General features: G+C 44.0%; 2 protein-coding genes across 6 annotated transcripts in view; one reads left to right on the top strand and one right to left on the bottom strand.

The window, feature by feature from the left end:
* The window catches only part of ATAD2 (ATPase family AAA domain containing 2), a 30,604-nt gene extending 25,379 nt beyond the window's left edge, over positions 1-5,225 (bottom strand). For 2 of the 3 annotated variants that reach the window (XM_058419470.1, XM_040055147.2), the window contains exons 1-2: positions 4,619-4,834; positions 430-569 (exon numbers count right to left, since the gene is read on the bottom strand). In XM_058419470.1, the coding sequence (XP_058275453.1) occupies positions 430-569; positions 4,619-4,825 (347 nt within the window). In that variant the 5' untranslated portion in view covers positions 4,826-4,834. Of the gene's footprint in view, positions 1-429; positions 570-4,618; positions 4,835-5,103 lie in introns of those variants that run through there. The other variant, XM_058419471.1, reaches the window with a different exon arrangement.
* NTAQ1 (N-terminal glutamine amidase 1) lies at positions 5,157-20,153 on the top strand. Of its 3 annotated transcripts, none has more exons than XM_040055180.2 (6): positions 5,157-5,293; positions 5,463-5,562; positions 6,228-6,278; positions 8,271-8,419; positions 8,747-8,871; positions 19,993-20,153. In XM_040055180.2, exons 1-6 carry the CDS (start codon positions 5,220-5,222, stop codon positions 20,136-20,138), a joined length of 645 nt encoding a protein of 214 aa, XP_039911114.1. In that variant the 5' UTR covers positions 5,157-5,219; the 3' UTR covers positions 20,139-20,153. The 3 variants fall into 3 exon arrangements, with proteins under 3 accessions (XP_039911114.1, XP_039911124.1, XP_039911147.1); XM_040055190.2 differs by lacking the exon at positions 19,993-20,153 and adding an exon at positions 17,191-17,483 and having other exon boundaries at positions 5,159-5,293; XM_040055213.1 differs by having other exon boundaries at positions 5,257-5,293; positions 6,209-6,278.
* Positions 20,154-23,469: the final 3,316 nt, after the last annotated feature.

Below are 23,469 nucleotides of genomic sequence, written 5' to 3'. Positions count from 1 at the left end.
ATTTCCCTCTCAGCACTGGTGAACTTTAATCTGGTGCTCCATGTCATGCAAAGAAAAGCCTGTGGACTCCAGGGAAGATTTGGATCCCGAGTCTGCTGCATACCATATGCATGCAGCTCTCTAAGGACAGATTATTTCCCAGTTTGCTCATCTTGATGTCTCAATAGGGCAGGTAATATCTCAGTAACCAAAGTGGAGGAGAGGTCTCAAAGGACCTGGGAGGAGATATATGCCTTTTATAGAAGCAGAACACTTTTACTAAGATGAGTGATTCCAGTTCTAAGGTGCTGCCACAGACATTAACATATTCATATTCCCTTGTGGGTTTTTCGCTGTAGATTTATCATGATGTGACTCACTGTGCATGCTTTCACTTTTCCTTTTCATGCTATGACTTAAATGGAGATTGAACACCTAGAAATACAATACCTCGAAAAGTGTCGATTGACATTTTCACTTAATATTTCCATGCTTTTGTCAAAGCTAGAGTCTGAACAGTGCGGCATGTTTTTTCTCATCGATCTTAAACAGTGTCCATTGAAACATTCAATGTTGCCAGAGGAAAATTTCTAGGAAAAGAAGGAAGAATGTATTTATCTGAAAAACTTAGAGTGGCTCATTTAATCAAGTTTAGTCTGTTACACTCCTGATTCAAAAGAGTCGCAACTAAGGAGGCAGGGAAGCCTCAAACCACTTCTGCACCAAGAAATAGGTATGATGAAAAAACCACACCAGATTTCGAAGAAAAAACCCATAATCTTTGATTTCAAACTTGGTTCAGTGATCCCAGTAACCAAAATATCACCTAGAACGGTGCTGCATTGTTCCACCCCTTTGGGAAGGGCCAAAAATTACAATACAAAAGGAGGAGTTTAGGGCAAAAAAACCCCCAAGCAACAACCAACCAAACAAAACTATATATAGAGAGGAAAACCCTTCTACTTGCTTTGGATCAGCTGATGGACTGTGTCACTCCTTGTCCCTGAAGGGACACCTTTAAAAGGTGCGCTTTGTGCCTCCCAACTGTCTTAGAGCAGACCAGGGAATATTTACTTAGATCTACTGCCAACAGATCTCTGTCACTTTTCCTTCTGTAGCTGGTGTCTTTACCACCAGCAATTCAGAATCTGCTTTCCTGTCGCTTCAATTACCCCCACTGTTTGTGAACCTGGATCCAGAAAGTTCCTATTGAACTCAGCCAGGTTGATAGTGTCCAATGGGCTCTAATCAGAACTTAGGCCCAGCTGCACCCAGCTCTTCTCATCTCTGAGGAGCAGCTGGAACCCAAGGTGGTTCATTTTCTGCTAGATTTCTATATCTTTAATGCAACAGAAAAATTCCTAGTACTGGGATTAAAATCTTTTTAGAAAAGTTTTCCTCCTGTCTTTGTTCCATTTATAATGGCATTCAGAGGGATATAAATAGACTTCCTTCAGGAGGGTAGCATTTATCCACAGAAAACCAAAGGGAACTCAAGATACAGGTTGTTCATCTTGCTCATATTGGTGTTTCTGCAATTGGATGCTATTGACTTTTATAGTGTGAGGAAAGCTGCAACAACCACTGGAAGCAGCTTGTTCCATTTACAACCCAAGGTCTCATTACGAGTATGCCAAACTAAGTCTCACACTGAAAAGGGCAGAACACAGACAAGATTATTCTACTTCTTCACACTAATGTTACCAAGAGGTAATTCCACTCATTGATGGAGATGATGAGTGAAGAAGGACCACAAGGATGTCATAAGGTTATGCAGGGAGAAAATTCCAAGGACCACAGCCCAAACAGAATTTAATCTGGCTACTGCTGTAAAAGACAACACAAAACGTTTTTACAAATACATCAGCAAGAAAAGGAAGACTAAAGAGAATCTCCATCCTTCACTTGATGCACAGACTAACATACGATAATTGATGAGGAAAAGGCAGAAGTACTTCGCCTCTTTACCAGTAAGACCAGCAGTCGTCATGGCATCTAGATAGGGAAGGAGAGCATGAATGAAGCCCCCCTAATCCAGGAGGAAACAGTCAGTGACTTGGACACCACTTGGACACCCACAGGCCCAATGGGATCCCACCCACGGGTACAAGGGAGCTGGCAGAGGAGCTTGCCAAGTCACTTTCATAGCATCACTGCGGCTGGAAAAGACCTCCACGATCGAGTGCAACCATTGAATGATCATCACCTTGTGAGCAAAACCACAGCACTAAGTGCCACATCCAGATATTTCTTGAACACTTCCAGGGGTGGTGACTCCACACTTCCCTGCACAGCCTGTTCCAAGATTTAACCACCCTTTTTTGTGAAAAATTTCTTCCTGATGTCCAACCTGAACCTTCCCTGGTGCAGCCAGAGGCTGTGTCCTCTTGACCTACCACAGGTTACCTGAGAGAAGAGGCTGATCATCTACAACCTCCTTTCAGGGCATTGTAGAGGGAGATAAGGTCTTCCTTGAGCGTCTTCCTTTTCCCAGGTTGAATAACCCAACTCTCTCATCTGCTTCTCATATGACTTACTTTCTAGACCTTTCCCCAGGTCTGTTGTCTTTCTTGGGATGCATTCCAACACCTCAATGTCTGTCTTGTCACGAGAGGCCAGAACTAGACACAGGATTCAAGGTGTGACCATTGCTGAGCACAGCAATCACTGCCCTGGTCCTACTGGCCACACTGTTTCTGATACAGGTCAGAATGTCCAGACAAAAAGGGAGCTCTGGAGCATGCTGCCCTCAAATATAGGTCACAAGAACAAACTTGTTCAGTTTGGGGGATTATACTAGGGTTATAGACCTGGAGATACACAGCTTCCAAAGGGATAGCAGCCACTTTGGATCTCACTGAGAGACTCACTCATGAAATGTACTGGGACTGGAAATCTGGAAGAGAATAAACCCAAGATGTTGGTTTACCTTAGATCTGCTCTTGTATACTTCTTACTGTCTATGGATGAAATGAGCTGTATAACTAAAGATAAACCATATGTTGATATCAGGAAAAAAAAAAAAAACAAGGCAAAAGCTGTCACCAAGTTCTTGCACATCAACAGGACAGGAAAGAGGCATCAGGACTTGAACACAAAGCCAGCACCAGTTCTCATGATCTCTGTCAGATGGAGCACTTCTACATTACAGTTAAAACTCCCAGCAGAGCCCAGCTATCCTACAAATGAGGTAATGACTTCACGCTCAAAGCATGGGAAAGGTCTACAAAAAGGAAGAAAAAAAATCCAAAAAACAAACAAACCCAAACCAAAGAACAACCTTACAAGCAGTTTCATAACAATGATTCTGCTTTGGCTTCAGGGATGACTTTACATTTAGCTTCCTCATTCCTGTTTGCCCCACTGAGAACACATGCCAGCAGTGTTATCTGCATAATGTTGCAGCCTCCACGCCTGGGCAAAGGCTGAACAAGCCCCCGACAACCATTTCTAGTGGAGACTGCAAAAACTAAGCAGTGATCTTCAAGGAGATTCCATGACTCTTTGTAAGGCGGGGGGGGGGGAAGAAAATCCCACTACCACAAGGACTTTTTCCTTCTTACTTCAGTAGTCTTGAATAAAATGGAAAAAAATACAAAAACATAAAATTAATCCATACACCTGAGACTCCTGAAAGACTTCTGCTTGAAGGAAACAGTCTTTGAGAAGCATCACTCCAAGGCAAGCTCCCCTGAAGAGCAGACCATTTCTGAGTCAGATCTGCTCTGCCTTTATTTATCACAGAAATGCAGGACAGCCTGCAGAGTAGAGCCTGGCTTGGAAAAGCAGAGGAAAGTTTTAGTGTTCTGAAAGCTATGTTAAAAACAATGGAAATTGAAAGGATTCAGTAATTACAGTTGCAATGCTGAGACGCAGAGAGCACAGGCCACTTGGTATCTATCCTTTACCATTGTGCAAGCTGTCTGCCTGTTCTGGTAGCGTAGATCAAGATTATAGAAAGCCCAAGTAACATTTTCACCGGTTTAGGTTATGCACTTTAATTAAGTACAAATGAGCCCTGATTTCTATACAGCTTCTTTTTTAGAGCATCTAAGTACTATTTGGATACACCTAACTAAGGAGTATTTAACAACACCTTCGGGCCAACCAGAACGAACTCAGAGGTCTCATATACTTCATGTCGCGCCGGTTTTGATCCATTTCTCTCATCTAAACAGAGAACACTCTATAAGCATTACTGCAACTATAGCAAAGAGGTTTCTAAGATCTTTTCAAGGTAACTTTTTCAGATAAGGAACTGAACCAAAACAAACGGGGCTGGAGAACGACATACAACACACCAAATCATGAGGCGATGCAGGTCTGTATTCCCAGAGACTGGCTCTCAGCACGCTGCCACAGCCCCCGGACCAGGGCTTGTGCCGAGCCCCCTTTAGTCGCGGGGCGGCCGGGAACAGAGGGGCGGGCCGCTGCTTATTCACTCGGCCCCAGTCGCAGCCGCTTGTCCCAAACACTCAGTTTTCCCCGTTTTTACCTCCACGGAACACCACTCTGCAGTGCTTTCTCAGCTCCTCCCAGCAGCTCCCGGCCAGCCCCGGCTCCCCCCCGCCGCCTCTCCGGGCCCAGGGCCCAGTGCTGCCCACCAGGCCGCGCTGCCCCACCCCCACCCGGCACTCACGGCCTGCTCGGCTCTCCTGGTCCCCCTGGATAGCGCGGCCCTGGCGGACCCGGAGCGCGTCCATACACGGTGGCTCCTGAGCGCGGGGGACTCCAGGGAGATGAACTCGGAGCTGGAGTCCAGGAGGTCGAAGGGTGGCCGGCGGCAGCGGCTGTCGCGGGCCGCCATGCGGGGCGGGCGGGCGGCACTGCTCCGCAGGACCACCATGGCAAGGGGGACACGGACCCGCGCCCGCCCGGCCGCGCGCGCCACCCGGATCCCGCTACCCGGATCCCTCCGCCGCGCTCCCTCCCGCCCCGCTCTTCCCTGCGGCCGCTGCTCCCGGCCCGCGCGGCGGAAGGAGACGCGGCGCACTGCGGCCGCGCGCGCCACACGCGTTTGGCGCCGAAAACTCGGAGCGCTGGGGCGGGGTTGGCTTGGTGGCTCCGCCTCGTCCCGCCCCGCCTGAGGGGTCCCTGCGCCTCCCGCCGCCGCTCCGGCCGTACCCACGGAGTCCCCGCGCCGAGCCGGGATGGCCGCGGTTTCCTCGGGGAGGGCGTAGCGGCTGCCCGCGCCGGGCTCGGCGCCTCCTGCGCCGCCCTCACCCCCGCTCAGGCCGGCCATGGCCCGGCCCGAGGCCGGTTATGAGGCGGCGGTGCCGCCCCGCCCCGCCTGCGCCTACACCAGCTGTTACTGGTAAGGGGGACGGGGACGGGCAGAGAGGGTGTCCCCTCACACCGCCGGGAGCCGGAGCCGACGGCGGTGTTGGCGCGGCTGCGGGTGATCCCGCTCCTGCTCTCGTTTCTCGTCACGAGAAATGTAGTTGGAGGAAAACAAAATAAATTATCCATTTTGGTTTTTTCAGCGAAGAAAATGTTTGGAAGCTTTGTGACTACATCAGGAGTCAGGATCGCTACCCTTTAGAAGAATTTTATGCTGTTTTCATATCCAATGATAGGAGGATGGTGAGTTAATGGGATATGATCAGAGTCAAAGGCTCGGGCCTTCAGATGGCAGCCCAGTGTAGGCGAGACATGGTCCCAGTGATTTCGGCCACAGCCCAGTGTTGGGGAGTGAGCCTTTTGCCCAGCCTGTGGGTGAGATACAGTCCAAACCCGTCTTCTAGCTCACTTTGGCTCGGAGGTATGCCGAACACACCGTGTGAGATCTTTTAAATATTTGCTGCATTCAGGACAGTGGAATGAGGTATGGTATCCTTGTGAGCTGTGGGAGTAATTCTGTCTGTAATCTGTCAATTTAGGAGAACAGTTATCTTTACAAAATCATAGAACTATTAATAAGGTTGGAGAAGACCTCTAAGACCATCAAGTCCAATTGTTGACCCTGCACCACTATGTCCACCACTAAACCATATCCCTAAGTAATTTGGATGTTTCCAGGGATGGTGATGCCATCACTTCTCTGGACAGCTTTTTTCAACGTGGCCCAGAATAGTATCTCCAATTTCATGCTCCTGAGAGAGAAACCAGAAAAAAAAAAAAATCTTACCACAGCACAGATGTAAGCTGAGGAAGTTGATTGGTTATCAAAGAACTAACCAATTTACCTGAAATGAATCTGTATTAATCTGCACGATTTTATTCACTTCAGGTTCATTTGTAACTTTCAGATTCCACTCTGGAAGCAGAAATCTGGACATGGAGATGAGCCTGTTGTCTGGGTAAGGCATTCATTACTCTCAATAATTTTGTGTGTGTGCCCCTGTAGTTGACAGCTGCAGGATCACACATGGGCATATAACAAACTGTTCCATCTGAACAGAAAGGAACACTTTAGCAGGAGTAGGTTGCTCAGAGGGGTTGTGGAACCTCCATCCTTGGAGATTTTTAGAAGCTATCCAGACACAGTCCTGGGCGTTTGGCTGTAGGAGAGTCTCCTTGAGCAACGGATTGGACCAGATGACCTAAAGTCCCTTCAAACTTCACACATTGCATAGTTTTGCATTAATATTTATAATTCTTTTACAACAGATTTATAAATAGCCTAAATCTGGTGCTCCTTTGCACCAACCCTCATAAACTAATAGCAAGGCAGTCAGTAAAACCTACAGGTGACAAGTCTTAATTATAGTAAGAATGCATAATAGATTTGTGAAAATTATTACCTGGATATTGAGTCTTCCAGCCCTGTAGAATTGTAGGTAGATTACTGTACTTGTAGATGGATGAAAATATTTATGTAGGCCTGCCAGATGATAGAACAATATAAGCTATATATGTAATCAGGTGTCAGCACTTAAACAGACCCATAAACAGTGGCTTTGAAGTGTCATTTGATCAGTTAATGTAGTTCAGTAATTGCTGATGCAGAATTCTTTGGTAGCATAGAGTCCTTTCAGTTATCTGGCACAGAAAAAAATATTTCTTGTGGCAATTTCTGTTTCTGAAATTCTGCAAAGTAATCTGCAAATTTCTGAAGTTTTCTGATTTCTGAATCATTGTCTTTCTTCCAAAATATTGGTATCTTTACCAAAAACAACCCACAAACAAACAAAAAAGAGGTTTGGTTTAAAAAGAGATCCAAGTTTTACAGAGATGACCTAAAAGGGAGTAGCAGAGTCAGGAAAGACCATGGCAAAATGTGGATTTCTCATAAAAATTAATAGATTAAAAGGTAATTTAACTTTGAAATTTCAGTGGATCATAGGTTGTGTGAAGCTTGTAAGCTAATTTTTCTTATGCTCTCTAATAGGTTTTTTTAAATACTGTTGAATATAGTTGCGTATGTGTATTGGGCTGGTAAAGTATATTGCCCAAATCTTTTTCCTTCAAATTTCTTTGTGGTTTTAATATTGAAAGTGTCCAAAGACAGTTCTCAACCCTTTTTGTGAGTGGATTCAATGTAAATTTAAGTAAGTTGTTAAGGGCTACCTTCAATTTAATTTTGGAGAACAGCAGTGCACATGCTTGACACCTAATGTCAGTACCTGCAGCATCCCCAAACTTCCACCTGTGATTTCTTACAAGTTAAGGAGTAAAAACTGCACTGCATAACCCAATTGTCTTGATAAAATAGTTGCCTTGAAAAAGTGTGATGTAGTACCCACAGATTTTTTTTTCCCAGCCTCAAGAGCTGCTACAGGAATTTGTCTTACTCCTGTGGTCCTCCTGATCTGAGCCATTCACTGGTTTTTCAGTGGTGTGCTGGTTTTTCAGGTGCTTCTGGCAGCTGAACACTCGACACTCAAATTCACAGACCGTGTTACTGCAACAGCTACAAAATCTCTTAATAGAAGAGATCACTAGGTAACTTTAATGTCAACCTATCATCTTATCTTGTGAGTTTATTTATGACTGGGTCTAATAAAAAAGTGCCTAACCAGACAACTTCTGTGGTTTGGTGGGGAGCATGAGAGAGATTCGGTTTTTTTAGGAGTAGTGTACACTTTAGTTTGCTGTCTTGGCTTAGATCCCAGGAGGCTGCAGAGAAGTGGGAAGGAATAGCAAGGTTTCTGGAAGAGCAGATGGGCAAGATGGACATTAGGAAATCTCTCTCCTGGTGCCAGAAATGTTACAGGCTTAATATTCAAGGGCAGCAAGCAGGCTTTAAAAAATGGATCTGAACCTATGCTTCTAAATCTTTTTTATTCCGCTATCTTTACCAGTTTCTCAGTAATTGCTGTTTAACTAACGGCAACTACCCTTCTTCCCAGGACTACCACGTTATTCTACTTCATGTTTCCGGTGGGGAGCAGAACTTCATTTATGATCTTGACACAGTGTTGCCGTTTCCATGTCCTTTTGATGTGTACAGTGTGGAGGCCTTTAGGTTGGATGACAGCCTTCGTCCAGAGTTTCACAGGTGATGACATGAAATATAAAGACTATGGATGTTATGTCATGAAATCAAAGTTGAAGTTCTCTTTGGGTATGCTTAGTGACAGAGGTTTCTTTACTACACTCCAGTAAAATAAATGCACTGTGTTACTTTTCTAAATCAAAAAAGTTTAGTCATCAAAAGTCCTTTTCTTTCCTACTGTAACTTCACAACTTGGCCCAACATTGGTGGTTTGTGTATTTAATGACGTTAGTGCTCCTTGATGACAGGAAAGTGTTCTTGTTCTGAGTGATTAGTGCAGTATTGTGTACATGCATCTTTTAATAATGATTTGGATTTTTTTTTTTTTAGAAAAATCAGAATGATTCGAGCAGATTTGTACTTGAAGACATTTGCTTCAGACAGATCTCATATGAAAGATGCAGATGGGAAATGGCAAAAACCTCCTCCTCCATATCCTTGCATTGAAACTACAGGTGAGCTCCCAGAACCCCTTCTTGCTGCTTACAGTGCTGAATGAAATAGTCCAGGATGCACATGGGAAATAAATAACTTCTGTTACATTTATCCATTCAGCTTAATTACTTCATATGGGAAAAAATAGGGCTATGAAGCATTTGGTACTCTGTTTTTTGAACACATAGTCTAACATGTCTTCTGGCTTTTACTGGTATCAAACATTAATTAGTGATACTCATAAACTGAGCAGAGAGTGAGAGGTTAGTAATACTGTTCTCTTGTTACAGTAGGGAACTGAAGCAAACAGGCCAAATAACTTGCTTAGGTTATTCACAAAGTGTTTCACCCACTTATTATACCACGCTCTAGCACACAGATCCCATTCTGACAAAGTAGTGTTGGCAAGAGTAAATTTTCAGGTTCTGCTCAGTGTGGTGGGTTTAAACTTGCATAAAATGTCTGAGGTTTCTCTACCAGGTGAATGGACCCCAGGATGTTTTAAGTCACTGGCAAGTTGGCAAGTTTTTCCCTAAGCCTTAAGCCTCTTCTAAGTGGTAGCCTAGCTAAGCCTCTGGGCCAGGCAGAGAGAGGTATAGACTTGGCATCTCTTCTGTGGAGCTGCTTAAAGCATTCTTATCACACAGCACTTCAGCTTATTCTAATCATGTGTTTTGCAAGCTGAGTACCATTTGCCGTGTGTGTGTTTCTGTGTGTATGTGTGTGTGTTTGTTCTCATTTTTGTCCAAGGAAAGCATGGTGACATTTTGCTTTGAAAGAGTTTGAAAGTTTCCATGTTATTGCTCTGCATGTTTGGTTTTGTTGATTTTTAGTCATGCAGTGCTGCTACGTGTTTATGTTAGAGAAGGGAGGGTCAAAGAAACATTCTGTTGTTAGTTCCAAGTGGTTTTAAGTTGCTGGGAAATTAATTCTTAGTCTTTGATTTGGCTCTTAAGGAAGCTTGCGTTTTACATGAGAGTAGAAATGAATTATGAGAGTGAGCAGAAACACAGATGTAGTCTTTGTTATGAGGCTTTAGGTGTTTTCTATACAATCCAGGTTATGAAGCACCTTGAATTCTAACTTTTGGTTATTATTTTCAGCAGAGTTTTATGCAAAGGTATTGTAGGGAGTGTAGGATTTCTGAACTACAGTGAATGGTTCTCTGTTAGCTGGAGCCTCCTAGGTGCTGAGAACTTTTTTGTCTGTGGAAATCTTGTTTTGATGGCTCAGAGCTAATGAAAGTGTGAGGAATATAGATGAGGTCAGACCAGGAAAGCAAAAAATTCTATTCAAATCAAGAGTAAAAAACCATTACTTGTGGGTAGTAAGTTACATAATGACTCGAACAGTTGCATATGTGTACGTGTATCTCTAGCTGGAGTAAATAACTCCAGACCTTGTAACTCTCCCCTTACCTGTCGTGTCTAGTTGAGCTTTTCCTCACTGGTGAGCAGCAGCCACAGGCCTCAGCCAGCCTCCAGATTGTCTCTGTGATGCTGGTAGATAGTGAAGGATATGTAGCTTTTAACTTCCTCTTTTGCTATCATTCTTTGCTCTATACCTTCCCCTGCTGAATGAAATGTCCTCAGGTCATCGAGTTCAACATCTGCCCAAAAAAAGGATTCCCCAGGGCTCTGTCCAGTCTGGCCCTGAGCACCTCCAGGGATGGTGATTCCAGCACCTTTGTGGACAGTGTTCCAGTGTTTGACAACTGTCATGGTAAACAAAAAATGAGTAAAAAATCCTAGTATATAATCTGAATTTCCCGTGTTCCAACTTGCCTTTTTCATTTCTTGTCCTGTTGCCAGGCTCCTCCAAGAAGACTCTGGCTCCATTGTCCTACCTCTGCTCAGGTAGATGTAGGCAGCAGTAATGTCCCCTTCATCTTCTCTTTTTATGACTAAACAGACCCAGTTCTCTGAGCCTCTCCTTGAATAAATGTTGTTCTGCACCAAACGACTTGATTTTCCTCTTCTGGGTCTGCTTTAGTATGTCCATGTTTTGTGGTTTTTTTATGCTGAGGAGCTCCAAATGGACACAGTATTGTAGCTCTGTGCTGATGTGCTCTGGTCTCCTGGCCAGCTGGCTGAAAGAAATTTGTTACCCTGCACCCACTGAAGGTAAAAAGTCATTCACTAGGGAGCTTGAAGGTCTGAGTCAGAAGAGAACTAGATTGTGTCAGATCTAGGACATCTAGTTCAAGTTGTCTTTCGTTTAGTACCAGTTCATCCAGCTTTATTTTTTTGTCTTCGCTTTATATTAACTTGAGATACTTTATAACGAAGTGTGCTTCAACATGCACAGTGCTGTGAGTGCAAGGAGTCTGGGTCCAACTGTAATGTCTCAGCACAGTTTTATCAGGCATAAAGCTGCCTTATTTTTAACTTGATGTTATACTGGGTGGTAGACCTTTTGTTATCATAAAAGAGCCTTGGGTATTAATGTTCGTGTCCATGCCAAATTCCATTGCAGATAACTGTTTTCTCCCTGCCGTTTCACTTAGATAGAACATTCTGCTTTCTTGTTGATTTGTGTTTGCATAAGATTAAATTACTTACATATTTTGTGTTAGAGGTGACTGCAGTGTAATGGCTGACAGAACTGACCCCATATTGTTCTAATACAAATTTATTTGTGAGGTACATTTCTATCAGAATGGATTTGTTTTGGTTTTATGGTTTTTTACTTTCATTTAGAGTAGCCAAATTCCTAAGCTTTTGAGAAGGTGCAAGGTTTTTATATTCTTTCTGTTTCCTCTGTCTTCTTTGATGTATGTGGCAGTTTGACCCTGCCTGGATGCCAGGTGCCCACCAAAGCTGCTCAATCACTCTCACCTGCCAGCTGTACAGAGAAGAGAAAATGCAATGAAAACTCGTGAGTTGAGATAAGGATGGGGAGAGATCACTCACTGACTGCTGTCATGGGCAAAACAGACTTGTCTTAGGGAAAGTAGTTGAATTTATTACCAGTCAAAATCAGAGCAGGATAATGAGCAAAAAAAATCCTAAAAGCACCTTTCCTCCACTCCTCCCTCTTTACCAGTGTTAGCTTTATTCCCAATTCTCTACCTCCTCCCTCCTTGCTGAGTGGGGAATGGGGGTTGAAGTCATCACAGGTTGTTTCTGTCGCTGCTGCTCAGGGAGAGGAGTCCTTCCCTTACTCCAGTGTGGGGTTCCTCTCATGTGGTTCTTCATGAACTTCGCCAGTGTGAGTCCATCCCATGGGCTGCAGATCTTAATGAAGCTCCAGTGTGGCTCCCTTTCCACAGGGTGCAGTCCTTCAGGTACAGGTTGCTCCTGCATGGATCCCCCACAGGGTCACAAGTCCTGCCACCAAACCTGCTCCAGCATGACTCCTCTCTCCACAGGCCTGCAGGTCCCTGCCAGCACCCTGCTCCTGCATGGGTTTCCCATGGGGGTCACAGCCTCCTTTCAGGCATCTACCTGCTCCAGCCTGAGGCTTCTCCATGGGCTGCAGGGGTACAGCTGCCTCACCATGATCTTCACCACAGGCTGCAGGGAAATACCTGCTCTGGTGCCTGGAGCACGTCCTGACCCTCATTCTTCCCTGACTTTGGTGTCTGCAGAGTTGTTTCTGCCACACATTCTCGCTCCTCACTGGCCATAATTCCTTCTGTGCAATATCCTTTTCTAATTTCTTAAAGGCAGAGGTACAACAACAATCGCTGATGGGCTCAGCCTTTGCCAGAGATGGGTCCATCCTAGAGCTGGCTGTCACTGGCTCTGTTGGAACATGGGAGAACCTTCTAGAGAAGCCACCCCTACAGCCCTCCCCTGCTACCAAAACCTTTCAGAACTGAATTGAGCAATCTCGATCATTAACATTAAACATTTTTGTCCTACTAGTAACTCAAAGGGAATAAATCTTAAACTGTATTTGTCCTGTTCATGGGGTTGCAAAATAAATCATCAAAATATAAGCTTAAATGGAGTCATAAATGCCAGTCTATGCCTAAAAAAATGGAAGCTGGCACAGGGTGACATTTTAAAGTGTTTTTCTAAAAGACATACAACTCCAGTCCAAAGAATAAAACAATTAAAAAAAACCCCTCTCAGACTCCTTAGTGTCTCCTCAGAACCTACATGCTAAGCATTAGCCTCTTGGAACTGGCTCTGCTCTAGCTGTTTCCCAGAGTTAGGCCTCTGTGTTTTTTACTGGCATTGCTCTGACCTGTTCTGCTCTGCTGCCATGGATGCCAGGAGAGGTTGGCCAACCTAACTGGCTGCACAGTGCTTTCTCACACTGTCCTGTCCTCAAAGCTGCTCTGGTGGAATAAACATACCTGAGCTGCAGCACATTCCCCTGGTCCCACCTGTTGGCCAATGATCTCCTCTTGAAAGAAAAGAGGGTATTTTGTTCAAATAATAAAAACTAAGAAAATTAGATTTGGTGAACACATTAATTATTCTAGAGCTAGTGAACCCGACCTTGTATTTTCTTTTAAATTTTCTTTCCACAAATTAATAAGGTCTGATTCTGTTTAGTTTGTGACTCCGGATGAGATCAGCCCTCCTAACTGCAAGCCTGTGTAAAATGCAACTTGTTCAGTGCATTTCAAAATTACTCCAGATGGTGGTGTGGCTTATGTACAAGTGTTAGCAGCAACTCTACCACTAAAAAGTGCTGGCTTGAATGTCAGTTCTCCCTAGGTGTTTGGTAGCACACTTGCTGGATTAATTTGTAAAAACTTTTTGTTCTTTTTATTATTAATAAAATTCCTGGTAGTCAATAACGATGGGGTTTTACTTTGTTGTTTGTTTTTTATTTTGAAGAGCATGAGTAGGACAGCTGAGAAGTTCTGGAGACACTGTGTGTCAAACATATAGGTAACAGGAAATCTGTTAGAAGGTGGCCCAGCAGATGTCTGCAGTTGCTTTCTGTATCTCCTCTCTGAGGTGGTGGCAGGATCCTAGTGAAAGTGAAAAGGCACTGATAGGGATACAAATAGCTCCTATGCACTTTGTGGGAATCTTCTGCTGCTCTCATTTGAGAATAAAACTCCAGTCTGTCAAGTTAGGTCTTTACTTCATAAGCTTTTGTGGAAGTAATGAATAAATAGATAGATACAATAAAGACACAACTAAGAAATATTTAAATTCCCAGAGTGGCTTGTTGAAATTATACCACTTTCTGTAAAAGATAATTTAAAGTGGTGAGCTGTGTTTTACATTGAGATCAACCAGGATGGTTTTGCACAGTCAGTTATATCTCAGCTGTGGAGACAGCAGTCCCCCAGCTGAGAGTGAGAAGAGTCCTTCTGACTTACCTCCCTGCTCAGACAAGGGAGGAGGACACTTACACGAGTCTCTGAAGAGTCCAACTTTCTTTAGATGCCCCCAAGGTTTTAGGCATCAGCAGAACTGATCTTGGAGGCTTTGTTCCAGATTTCCTTGCTTCCAGCACCCCTTGGGCAGCTGTCGTTATGCTGAGTTAGTCCGAGGTCTGTGAGCCAAGCCAAGGCTTGGCTTAAATGCTGCTTTCTAACTACTGTTGGCAGAAGCCATAAATATGATGGCTAACAATGCCTGAGATACTGCCTGGCCTTTTATTTCATCTCTGCTCAGAGTAAAAGTGGCAGACTTGATTTAAACAAAAATAAAGTTATGCAGGAATCCCAGAATGGGCCAGATAGGTAGGTCTCATTTGTGAGGGGGTGTATGTAACAAAGTGTGTTTGGTCAAAGAGGAAGATGAGCTCCTAAGCATGCACAAATGCAAGCTAGTATAACAGTCACAGCGCCTGAGGAAGACTGCAAGGGTAATGTAAATATGAAAAGAAAATTATTCTGCTGCTATTGGTCTTGTAAAAATGTAGGATACATGCTTGCTTTTCTGGAGAGATCATCTTGGTTTGCCAGCTGTAGCTTCCGATGTGTCTTTTGTACATTCCCCCATGTCCAACAGAGCCAGTGCCAGCCAGCTCCAGGATGGACCCACCACTGGCAAAGGCTGAGCTCAACAGTGATTGTTGTTGTACCTGTTCCCTTAAGAAATTAGAAAAAGCTATTGCACAGAAGTAATTGTGGCCAGTTTGTCACTCTTATCTGCTTCAGGAGGAGGACTTTGTGGTATTCTCATGCATTTTTGCCGAGCCGTTTCCTAGCGCTGTAAGGTCTAACACGGCATGCACGGGTGCGGAAAGAGCAGCACAGAGGGGCTGTTGTTACACGGATAAAACGGGAGAGGTCTCAGGAAGTTTTCTCCTATGGCTATCTCCCGTGCTGCTCCAGTGCCATCTACTGACAAGTTCTTAGGCCAGCGCTCTTCATAGGAATGGACTTGTTTGCTTTGGTAAAACAATCTGCCACAATCCTTCTGAAGTTAGAGAATATTTCATTTCCTACGGGCATTGTGATAGCAACTTCCAAGCTGCAAACAGCAGCTGTGTTTGTAACTGCTGGAACAATCTCCTTTGGACTGCTTTACCATTCACAGAACAGTTTTTATTTTGAATGAATTATTTTACTATGCTCAATGCACATAAAGCAGACAATTAATTATTTATTTACTCTTAAAGTATATGAAGAATCACATTAATTTTGAAAAAGCATCTAGGAGGAAAAGACAAGTTTGGAACTAGAAAACAGATTTACCCGTCTACCAGCAAGCAAGAGCTCTTATCCACTACTAATTTGTTCTTGAGCTACGACAGCAAACTGCTGAGCTTGTGCTATTTTAAATTCCCACATAAGCAGAAATTGTCCCTGTTCTGCCAGACTCACTTCAGCAATAAGATCATGCTTGGGTGGAGTAAGGATTTTACATATGCAGAGTTCAAACAGGTTAACAAGAAAAGATTTAGGGGCCAGGACTCAGAAGGGGTGATAGTTGGGATTAGGCAAATCACAAAGCTGTGCTGTAGTATAGACATGGTGTGAATCAGAGGCCTGCAGGGGCTGGATTAAGCCTAGGACTCCTGGGTCTGGGGTTCCTGAATATCATCTTCCTTTCCTTTCTTACACTGTCCATAATGATAAGTCTAGTTACCCAAGCATTTTGCAGCTGAAGCAAATTTGGTCCTTTGGATTTTATAATCTATTCATTAGAGCCTCCTCTTATTTGATTCTTAATCCTTAAATGCACACATGAATCATCCATGGTAAAGTAAATACTTAATACAATGGAAGAGCTGTTAACAGTAAATCTGTAAAGTAAACCTGTAACAGTGGCTTTACCACTCTGTTTCTTGAACTCATTCTCTGCCAGTTTTCTTTTGATGGGCATTTAAAAAGATTATTTGCCCACATCATCAGTGAGAACCTAAAACAACAAGCCCACAGAGGTTTGTCATCAGAACTGAACCTCTGATCAGCATGGTTCTGAGTCAGCAAAGCTTGTACCAGATCAACTCTGGAAAAAGGATGTATAAGGCACCTAAACCCAAAACTGCACGCCAGCACTTTTCCAGTGAGCTCTCTGGGTTCCATGAATGGGACAGAATGGTTTCTAACCCTCCTGCAGGGAACAGAGCAGATTAAAATCCTGGCAAAGAGCAGTCATGGTTATTTTTCTCTTGAAACTGTGGCAGTTAAACTTTTCACCCTGACATCATTCCATCATTCAGGATTCACAAAAAGAAAGTATTTGCCCCCAGCCTAGTTTGTGTTCTTCTTCACCTGAGCATCCCTCTAGGCTGGGGGCTGGGTTAGGTCACACAGCTCCTCCCCTCTGCATATTCCTGCCCTGCAGTGGGCCCGTGTTCAGCGAGGACAAAGTTCAGGCCTGGAGGGAAAACAAATACTGTAATCCAGAGAGTAACAAACTCCAGGTTTGCCAAGGGGCTAATCACTTCTGAGAGACAATAAGCAACTTGCAGTTCTGACTACTGCTGTGAGCCCATCCCTCTGTGGTCAGTGCAAAAGTTGACTCTGTTGACTTTGATTCAGAACTTAAATGCATGCATAATATCTCCCCTGTTTTTGAGTCATTCCATTTGTGTGAGTGCAGGAAGACTGCATTGCACTTCCCTGTGTTGGTTGTTATTTGTGCTCCAGTTCTCTTACTCTACTTGACCCTTCCAGGCTGCTGTTGTAGGGAAAAACCTTACCCACACATGCTCGTTTCTAGTGACTTACTGGAGGCTTCCTAGTCTTTTATTGTGATTATTGCCATGGGAAGAGAGGGGAATCAAGGCAAAAGCAGTATTTCAGAGACTGGAAACAGATGTTTCTGTGCCACCATACAATTTGTGGAATCTTGCTGGAATGAACTGAACTATTGAAGAGGGGTTTGGAATGTTTTCTTGAAAGATGTATACCTGTGCTACAGAACCTGCATCAGGGACTTAAATATTTTCTTTTTCTGGTCCTTTCTTAGACTCCAAGATGAACTTGGATGATTTCATCAGTATGAACCCTGAAGTGGGATGGGGCTCAGTGTTCTCCCTTCCAGACTTTGTGCATCGATTTGGCAGTCAGACTGATTACAGCTATTCCTTGGAAGGACAGTAAAGTGAACAAAGTTCTTCTGCTTCTGAGTGGATGTGTTTTGTTTTGCTGCTCATACACTGTGTTTATGGTTTACATTTCTGTACATGGAGTAGGTATTTGGAAAAATAGAACACCCAGTCAGAAATATCATGAACTGAATAAAAACCTTTATTTTAATTATGTAAGAATACACTTGTTTTTAATGTCAAGTCAAAGGCAGACGTGTCACCATAAGCATATTGCTTTTCCAGCTACTATGCCCAAACTGAAAAGAGCTGCAAAAAAAGCTTTTGGAAAAATATGTGCATAAAATACTGAACATTGTAGCCTAAATTGCTGCAAGTTGTCACATTTTAAAAGTGAGATATGGTTTTCTTCATGTTATGATTGCTGTCAATTATATATAAACAGACAGTGCATCTCAGTTTCCTTACTAGCTTTATGATTGTCCTTACTTAGCATAAGTGTAGAGGGAAAATTGATTTAGTAGTTCAGATGTGAATTCCCATGCACTATGTAAAACCAGGTAAGTATCCAGGTTTCTGTGCTGTACAAGGGGAGAATTAAATCCTGCCATTTCAGTTAAATGTTCTAGTGCTGACAGTTCCTGGAAGATGCAGTTGCTATTTTTGCTTCTTATGCTGGCTGTGCATTCTCACCTGCTTTCATCTTCTTGCTCTTGGTGTTTGTTTGGCCTTGTGGTAATTCAGGGTAATTCTGACAGAAAGCAGGAAATTTTTTTTGAGGGTTTTTTTCTGCCTCTTGGTTCCTGTAGCTGGCCATGAGGTCAGACAGCTGCTCCTGCTGGTGTAAGGAAATCAGCAGGGCCATATGGAGGGGGGGAGGGGAGTGAGAAAGCCTCCCCCGTCTGGGTTGTCTGCTGCTGAATATCCTTAGAGGTAATAGCAAGCTGCATCCCTGCAGGGCACCCCGGGAAAGCCATCATGCTGAGGGTTTGGAGCCGTTCTTAGAAGAGTGCCCTAAACATGGAATTGCAGAAACGGGCTAAAATGGGGTCTTTAATTCTCAGCTTTGAACCTGTTCTACTTTATACCCTAGCACATCATAGACTCAGAAGAACGTGGGTAAGAAGGGTCAGGCAGTCCAATCTCCTGTTCAAATCAGGTCAGACCAGGCTGCTCGGGGCTTTAGCCACTCTGGCCTTGGAAACCTACTGGGACTGAGACTACAATAAACATTTGTGATTCACTTCATTGCTGTGAGGAAAAGCACAGTAAAGATTTTAAGTGTTAAAGGGTCCTTTTATTTGTAAGTAAAGTAAAATATCAGAACTTGTAAGGATCTTGTATATGTTACATAGGTTTATTGTTATATATATAGTGTATTACTGTACCTCATTGGTTCTAGAGAATTCACTCAGCATACTAACATCAGAGACAGCCAATTGAACAACTGTGGGATTGATTCACTTCATCTATTTCTGTATCATAAGGGCTGCTGAATATGGGAACTTTCTATTACCCAATGAGCACAGTTGGTTGCCTGTGCAGATAGGCTGCTACTACACAATATTCCTTGAGTGCCAGCATGGACTAGTTAGGAGGGACACTCCTGTCTGGTTGTTGGGACACTCCCCTCTGGAGTGGGACAGTTAATCTGCAGTTTCTGTCACTCTGAAACAGCGTCACCAGAAGAAACTGAGATGAAACTCGGGATTCCTGATAACTGGTGCACACAACCCTCCCGAGAGGGGACAGCTGGATTTAACCAGATACTCCTGTGTAAAAGGTCTGGTGTATCCGTATTTGGATGAAATGGCAACTCTTTCTGCTTGATGCTGATGTAGCAGGCACTCTGAGGGAATGAAGATGTTGTTACTTACTAGTTCTGAGTGATGTTAAGGCTGGTTGGGACAGCGCAGAGCAGCAGCTCAGCTCTGTGCAGCTGCCAGTGTACTGAGTTAGACATAGCAGATGTGAGAATGTAAAGATCCACATTTCAGACGAACGGGTAGTGTTAAGCACTTCTTACCCTTCAAGTGGTTGAATCTCATAGACACAGAGTTCCTGTGCATTGCTCAACAGGCCCTTTAAGTTGTTACAGAACATGAGGTTCTCATCCCTCCCTACTTGAGTATGTCATTTGATTTAACCTCAGCTGGTTTCCGGTGCCTGAAATCTGTGACACACTCCCTTTAGTGGGGGTCAAGACACAAGAGTCTGGTTTAATCTAGTTTCAGCATCAAGGCTGTTAAGAAAACAGTCACAACCATTCTTCAGAATATGCAAGTTTAAAAAAAAAAATCAATGTGAAGAGTTAGTCCTCTTTCTCTGTAATCATTCTGAACAGGTGCTTAATTTTACATGTAGCAGGCTGTGTGTGTGTGATTATAGCTTTTCTATAATTAACTACCTTTTTGTGGCTCTTGTAAAAGGTCATTCCAGAGGGATCAGTAGAAGCCAGAGAATTATTCAATTCAGTGCTGAGGATGGTGATAGTGTGGTGCTCTCTCTAGCCCATCAAGTCTGGGGACATTTCATCGCCTTTCAGGTGGCATCAGAAGGAAAGAATTCAGGAATACATCAAGTGCTCATTTAGGGTCTGAAATACAAAGATAAGCTACTCACTTCACTGTAATTATCAGAAACCAGCTCTTTTCTGATGCTGATTAGTCCTAGTGTCTCATCAGAGGGACTGACTTCCCTCCCCTCTTTGGTCCTTTCTCCAGGTAACCCTAGTCCAGACTATTTTGTGGAACTTGCTGTGTTTAACCTCTGCTGTCAACCCATATTTGATGCACGAAGTGGCCCCACCAGTGTGTTCTCCCCACTGAACACCACAGTAAGTCGCAGACAGAAAAGTAAAGTTTGCTGAGAGCCACTTTGCCAGGTACCTGCAGAAGTACAGGTTCTGCTTGTACCTACAAGCAAAGAACTTCCACTGTAAATCTGATGGCAAGGAGGCAACTTCATTGCCAGACATCACTAATTGTCAGCTCTGTGACCAGTGATGTATTTAAACACCTACGATTCCAGCAACTTCATACCACAGCCATATGTACATGTGTGGGGTACATTGTATGGCAGAGCACAACTGCTGGTCCTCAGGTGCAGCTCCAGTGCAGCCACCCAGCTGAAGTGGTGCTTAGGGAGAGCCTCATTCCTTGATGCAGGGGAACTGGGCTCATGCCACTGAGAGATAGGGAATGATAGGAAAGCATTGAGGGCTGATTGTCTGGGGTGCACTGGCACAACATGATCAGCCTGTGCTCACTTATACTCCATGCTGTCCATAGCTCTTGAGACTTCTAATCTTTACTGTGTCTAGATGCTGTCCCACTGTGTCCAGGATAAAGGTGTGCTGCTTAGGCACTTTCACTACAATGATTTCCTAGTGCAGCTTAGCTTTCCATTCTCTTTCAGCCTTCTTTACCTTGTCCTTTTCAACAATGATGTCTTTCTGTTGTCCAGTTATTACAGTTTTTATGAGTTTAGAGCCCTTAAGTGATGGCTTTTTGGACTAGATGATCCTTGAGTCAGGCATTGAAGAAAGCGAGGAGAAACCTTCCTGCTTTCAGGTCAGTTACTCACAATCCCACAATCTCCCAACTACTGTATTCTGTTGATCAGGAAATTCTCCAAGCCTTTTATTTCTAGACATCACAGGGCAAGATTCTGATAGCCTTATAATGGGGGCATATCCCATCTCACAGGTGGTTCCTCCCATCTCCAGCAGGCTATTGCAGCAGTAAGCTGCAGCATGAGATGGAACACCCACATCTCTCCTGCCTTTTTCTCATCTTTGCTGCTGCTTTTTACCTAAGAATATGGTTTATTTGATAACTAACCTCTTTTAATTCAGCTGTTTATGGCTTTAGAAAAATAGACACTTTTTTTCTGGCATGCATTTGCTTGGTCAGCGCATTTTTGCAAACTTGAATGTGACCAGGTCTATCTTGAGAAAATCCCATTTCTCGGTTGGCCAGCAGAGAGAGCAGTCAGCATTCAGTGGATGTGCAGGTCGGGACACACACAGAGGTGGTCCCCTGCACACTCAGCCCTGCCAGTTGCTGTTACAGTTAAACATGAGTCATTCTGACAGCATTGCAGAGGTGATTTGTATCTTGCAAGGTTGTGGCTGAAGGCTGAGGTATTGCCCTCAACTTGCCTGAGCCTGTAATGTCAGTGCAAGCCCTTCCTGCACACAGGGGCTGTATGGCAGCATGGTCACACCGTGTGCCAGTTTGGGGGATCTGGTCAGCAGTTACAGTTCCTACCAAAAGGGGGCTGGAACCTTAGGGTGTCAGACCAATTGGTTTGCTATCAGTTTATATTTAGATACCTGGTGGTGCTGCAATCTGATCTGGCCTATTCAGGTAGCAAAAGGGGCAATGGGATGCATTTCAATCAAATTCTGGGATGAGATCCTTGGTCAGGACATTTTAACATGTGTGGCCTGCTCTCCTCATGCCCTCATTGTCCAGCCAGAGCCTCATGCATGCTCTGAAGCACCATTGCTCTCCAAGTTTCTGCTGTAAAATGGCAATATCTGGTTGGTTGGGTTTTCCTTGTTGGAATGAGTTTGGCCCAAATTTTCTCATTTTTCCCATTTTTTCCCCCTACCTTTTTTAGGAAAAAGGGTTGTAGACTAAATGACTTGAGAAAACTGTACCAGGGAGTAAGAATGAGGTGTGAAAATACCACCATGTCTCTACAGTAGTCACAGTTACCTTGCACTGGGTATCCTGCAGAACCGAGACACTGTTCCTGACTCAGGTGGCGGCCGTCCCCCACACCTGGCATGAGCCCACACTGCTGGAGGGGAGGACCTGCAGAGCATCACTTCACGTGTCACCCAGCAGAGCAGATGCCTCCAGGTTTGGTGGAGTTGCCCTCCTATGACACCGGATTCACAGGCTTGGAGAATCTCATCTTCTCTTGAGGCAAAACCTGTCTGGACATCTGTCTCTCTTCAGGTAATTACCTTCTCAGAAATTTGAGGGAGAGAATGTTGGTGATTTTCTTCTGCCTTCTGGCTTCCTCCTTATGCAGGACTTGGCCCAGTTGAGGCCAAGGTTGATGAAGAACACCTGAGGAGGGAGTGTCTGGAGACATCTGCCCAGGTTTGTGCGCACTTCTCTGTGGAGCTCACCTCTTTTCGTTTATGATCATGGAGTCAGAAGTGAAGTACCCTATCAAAATGCAGCCTTTCAGCAAGTTAAATGCAGCTGCAGTAGTGGTTCTGGAAAACCTCTTCAGTTTGACCTAAGATAAACAAATATGGTTGTTTAAGTATCCTCAATGTTTCCTTATACTTACAGTAGGAAATACCTAGGATACTGAGGGCAGTTAAAACAAATCGTACTTAGTTATCTAAGGCTTCTGGCAAGTCCCTGAGTTTCTGAGCGAGCTAAGCCACTTCCTAGGCATGAGGTGTACCAAGCTTCATTTTATAGTCATGAAAATAAGCATTAAGGACCCAAGCCGTGAACTACCGCTCACAAAGTCCAACTGAAGTGACATTATTCACCTGATACTCATGATGAGTGTCTGCTTCCTGCTCTGGAAAATGAGCAGGATGTTTCCAGTGCGCTGGATTCCTGACATTATATTACTTAAAAGCAGGAAATGCTCATTTTGCTTGGTTCAGCATCATACCAGCCTTCCCATGCAAGGCTATATCTGGAACCCAAACACTGCAATAAGACAGGAATCATTATATGTTATTTTTTTTCAAACAGCCTACACAGTAAGAAGATGGTAGTTATCTCAGCCTTCCCTTCTTTTTAGCCTGCAATTGTGGTGGCGTGCTTCCCCCCGTCTCAGCTTGGCTGCTGAAATGGCAGCACACCAGCTCCACGCTTGGAGCCATCCCGAGAAAATGTTCTACTGCGGCTTTTAACCATTTAGCTGTAAAGCTCCCGCCGCTTCCACCTAGCAGTTCTAACTGCTGGGATGAAGCAAGTCTTGCCACTCCTTGTTTATAGCAAGCGTAATCAGTTCCACTATTTATACTGTACTCAGAGCACTTTGCTGTATGAAATGGGCAGAGTTATATTTATACCAGTACAAAAACAAAGTCATCTCAAGTCAAGGAGGCAACAGTCAGAGTAATTTTTTCTTGCTATGTGATGCTGTTTCTTCAGCTATTCAAACTTTTTTCAGGCAGAGTCAATCTCTTTGGAAGAAAATACAACCCACTGTGT

Source organism: Hirundo rustica, chromosome 1 (genome assembly GCF_015227805.2).
Source record: "Hirundo rustica isolate bHirRus1 chromosome 1, bHirRus1.pri.v3, whole genome shotgun sequence".
NCBI lineage: Eukaryota > Metazoa > Chordata > Aves > Passeriformes > Hirundinidae > Hirundo > Hirundo rustica.
This window is presented reverse-complemented; position numbering and strand designations above follow the sequence as displayed.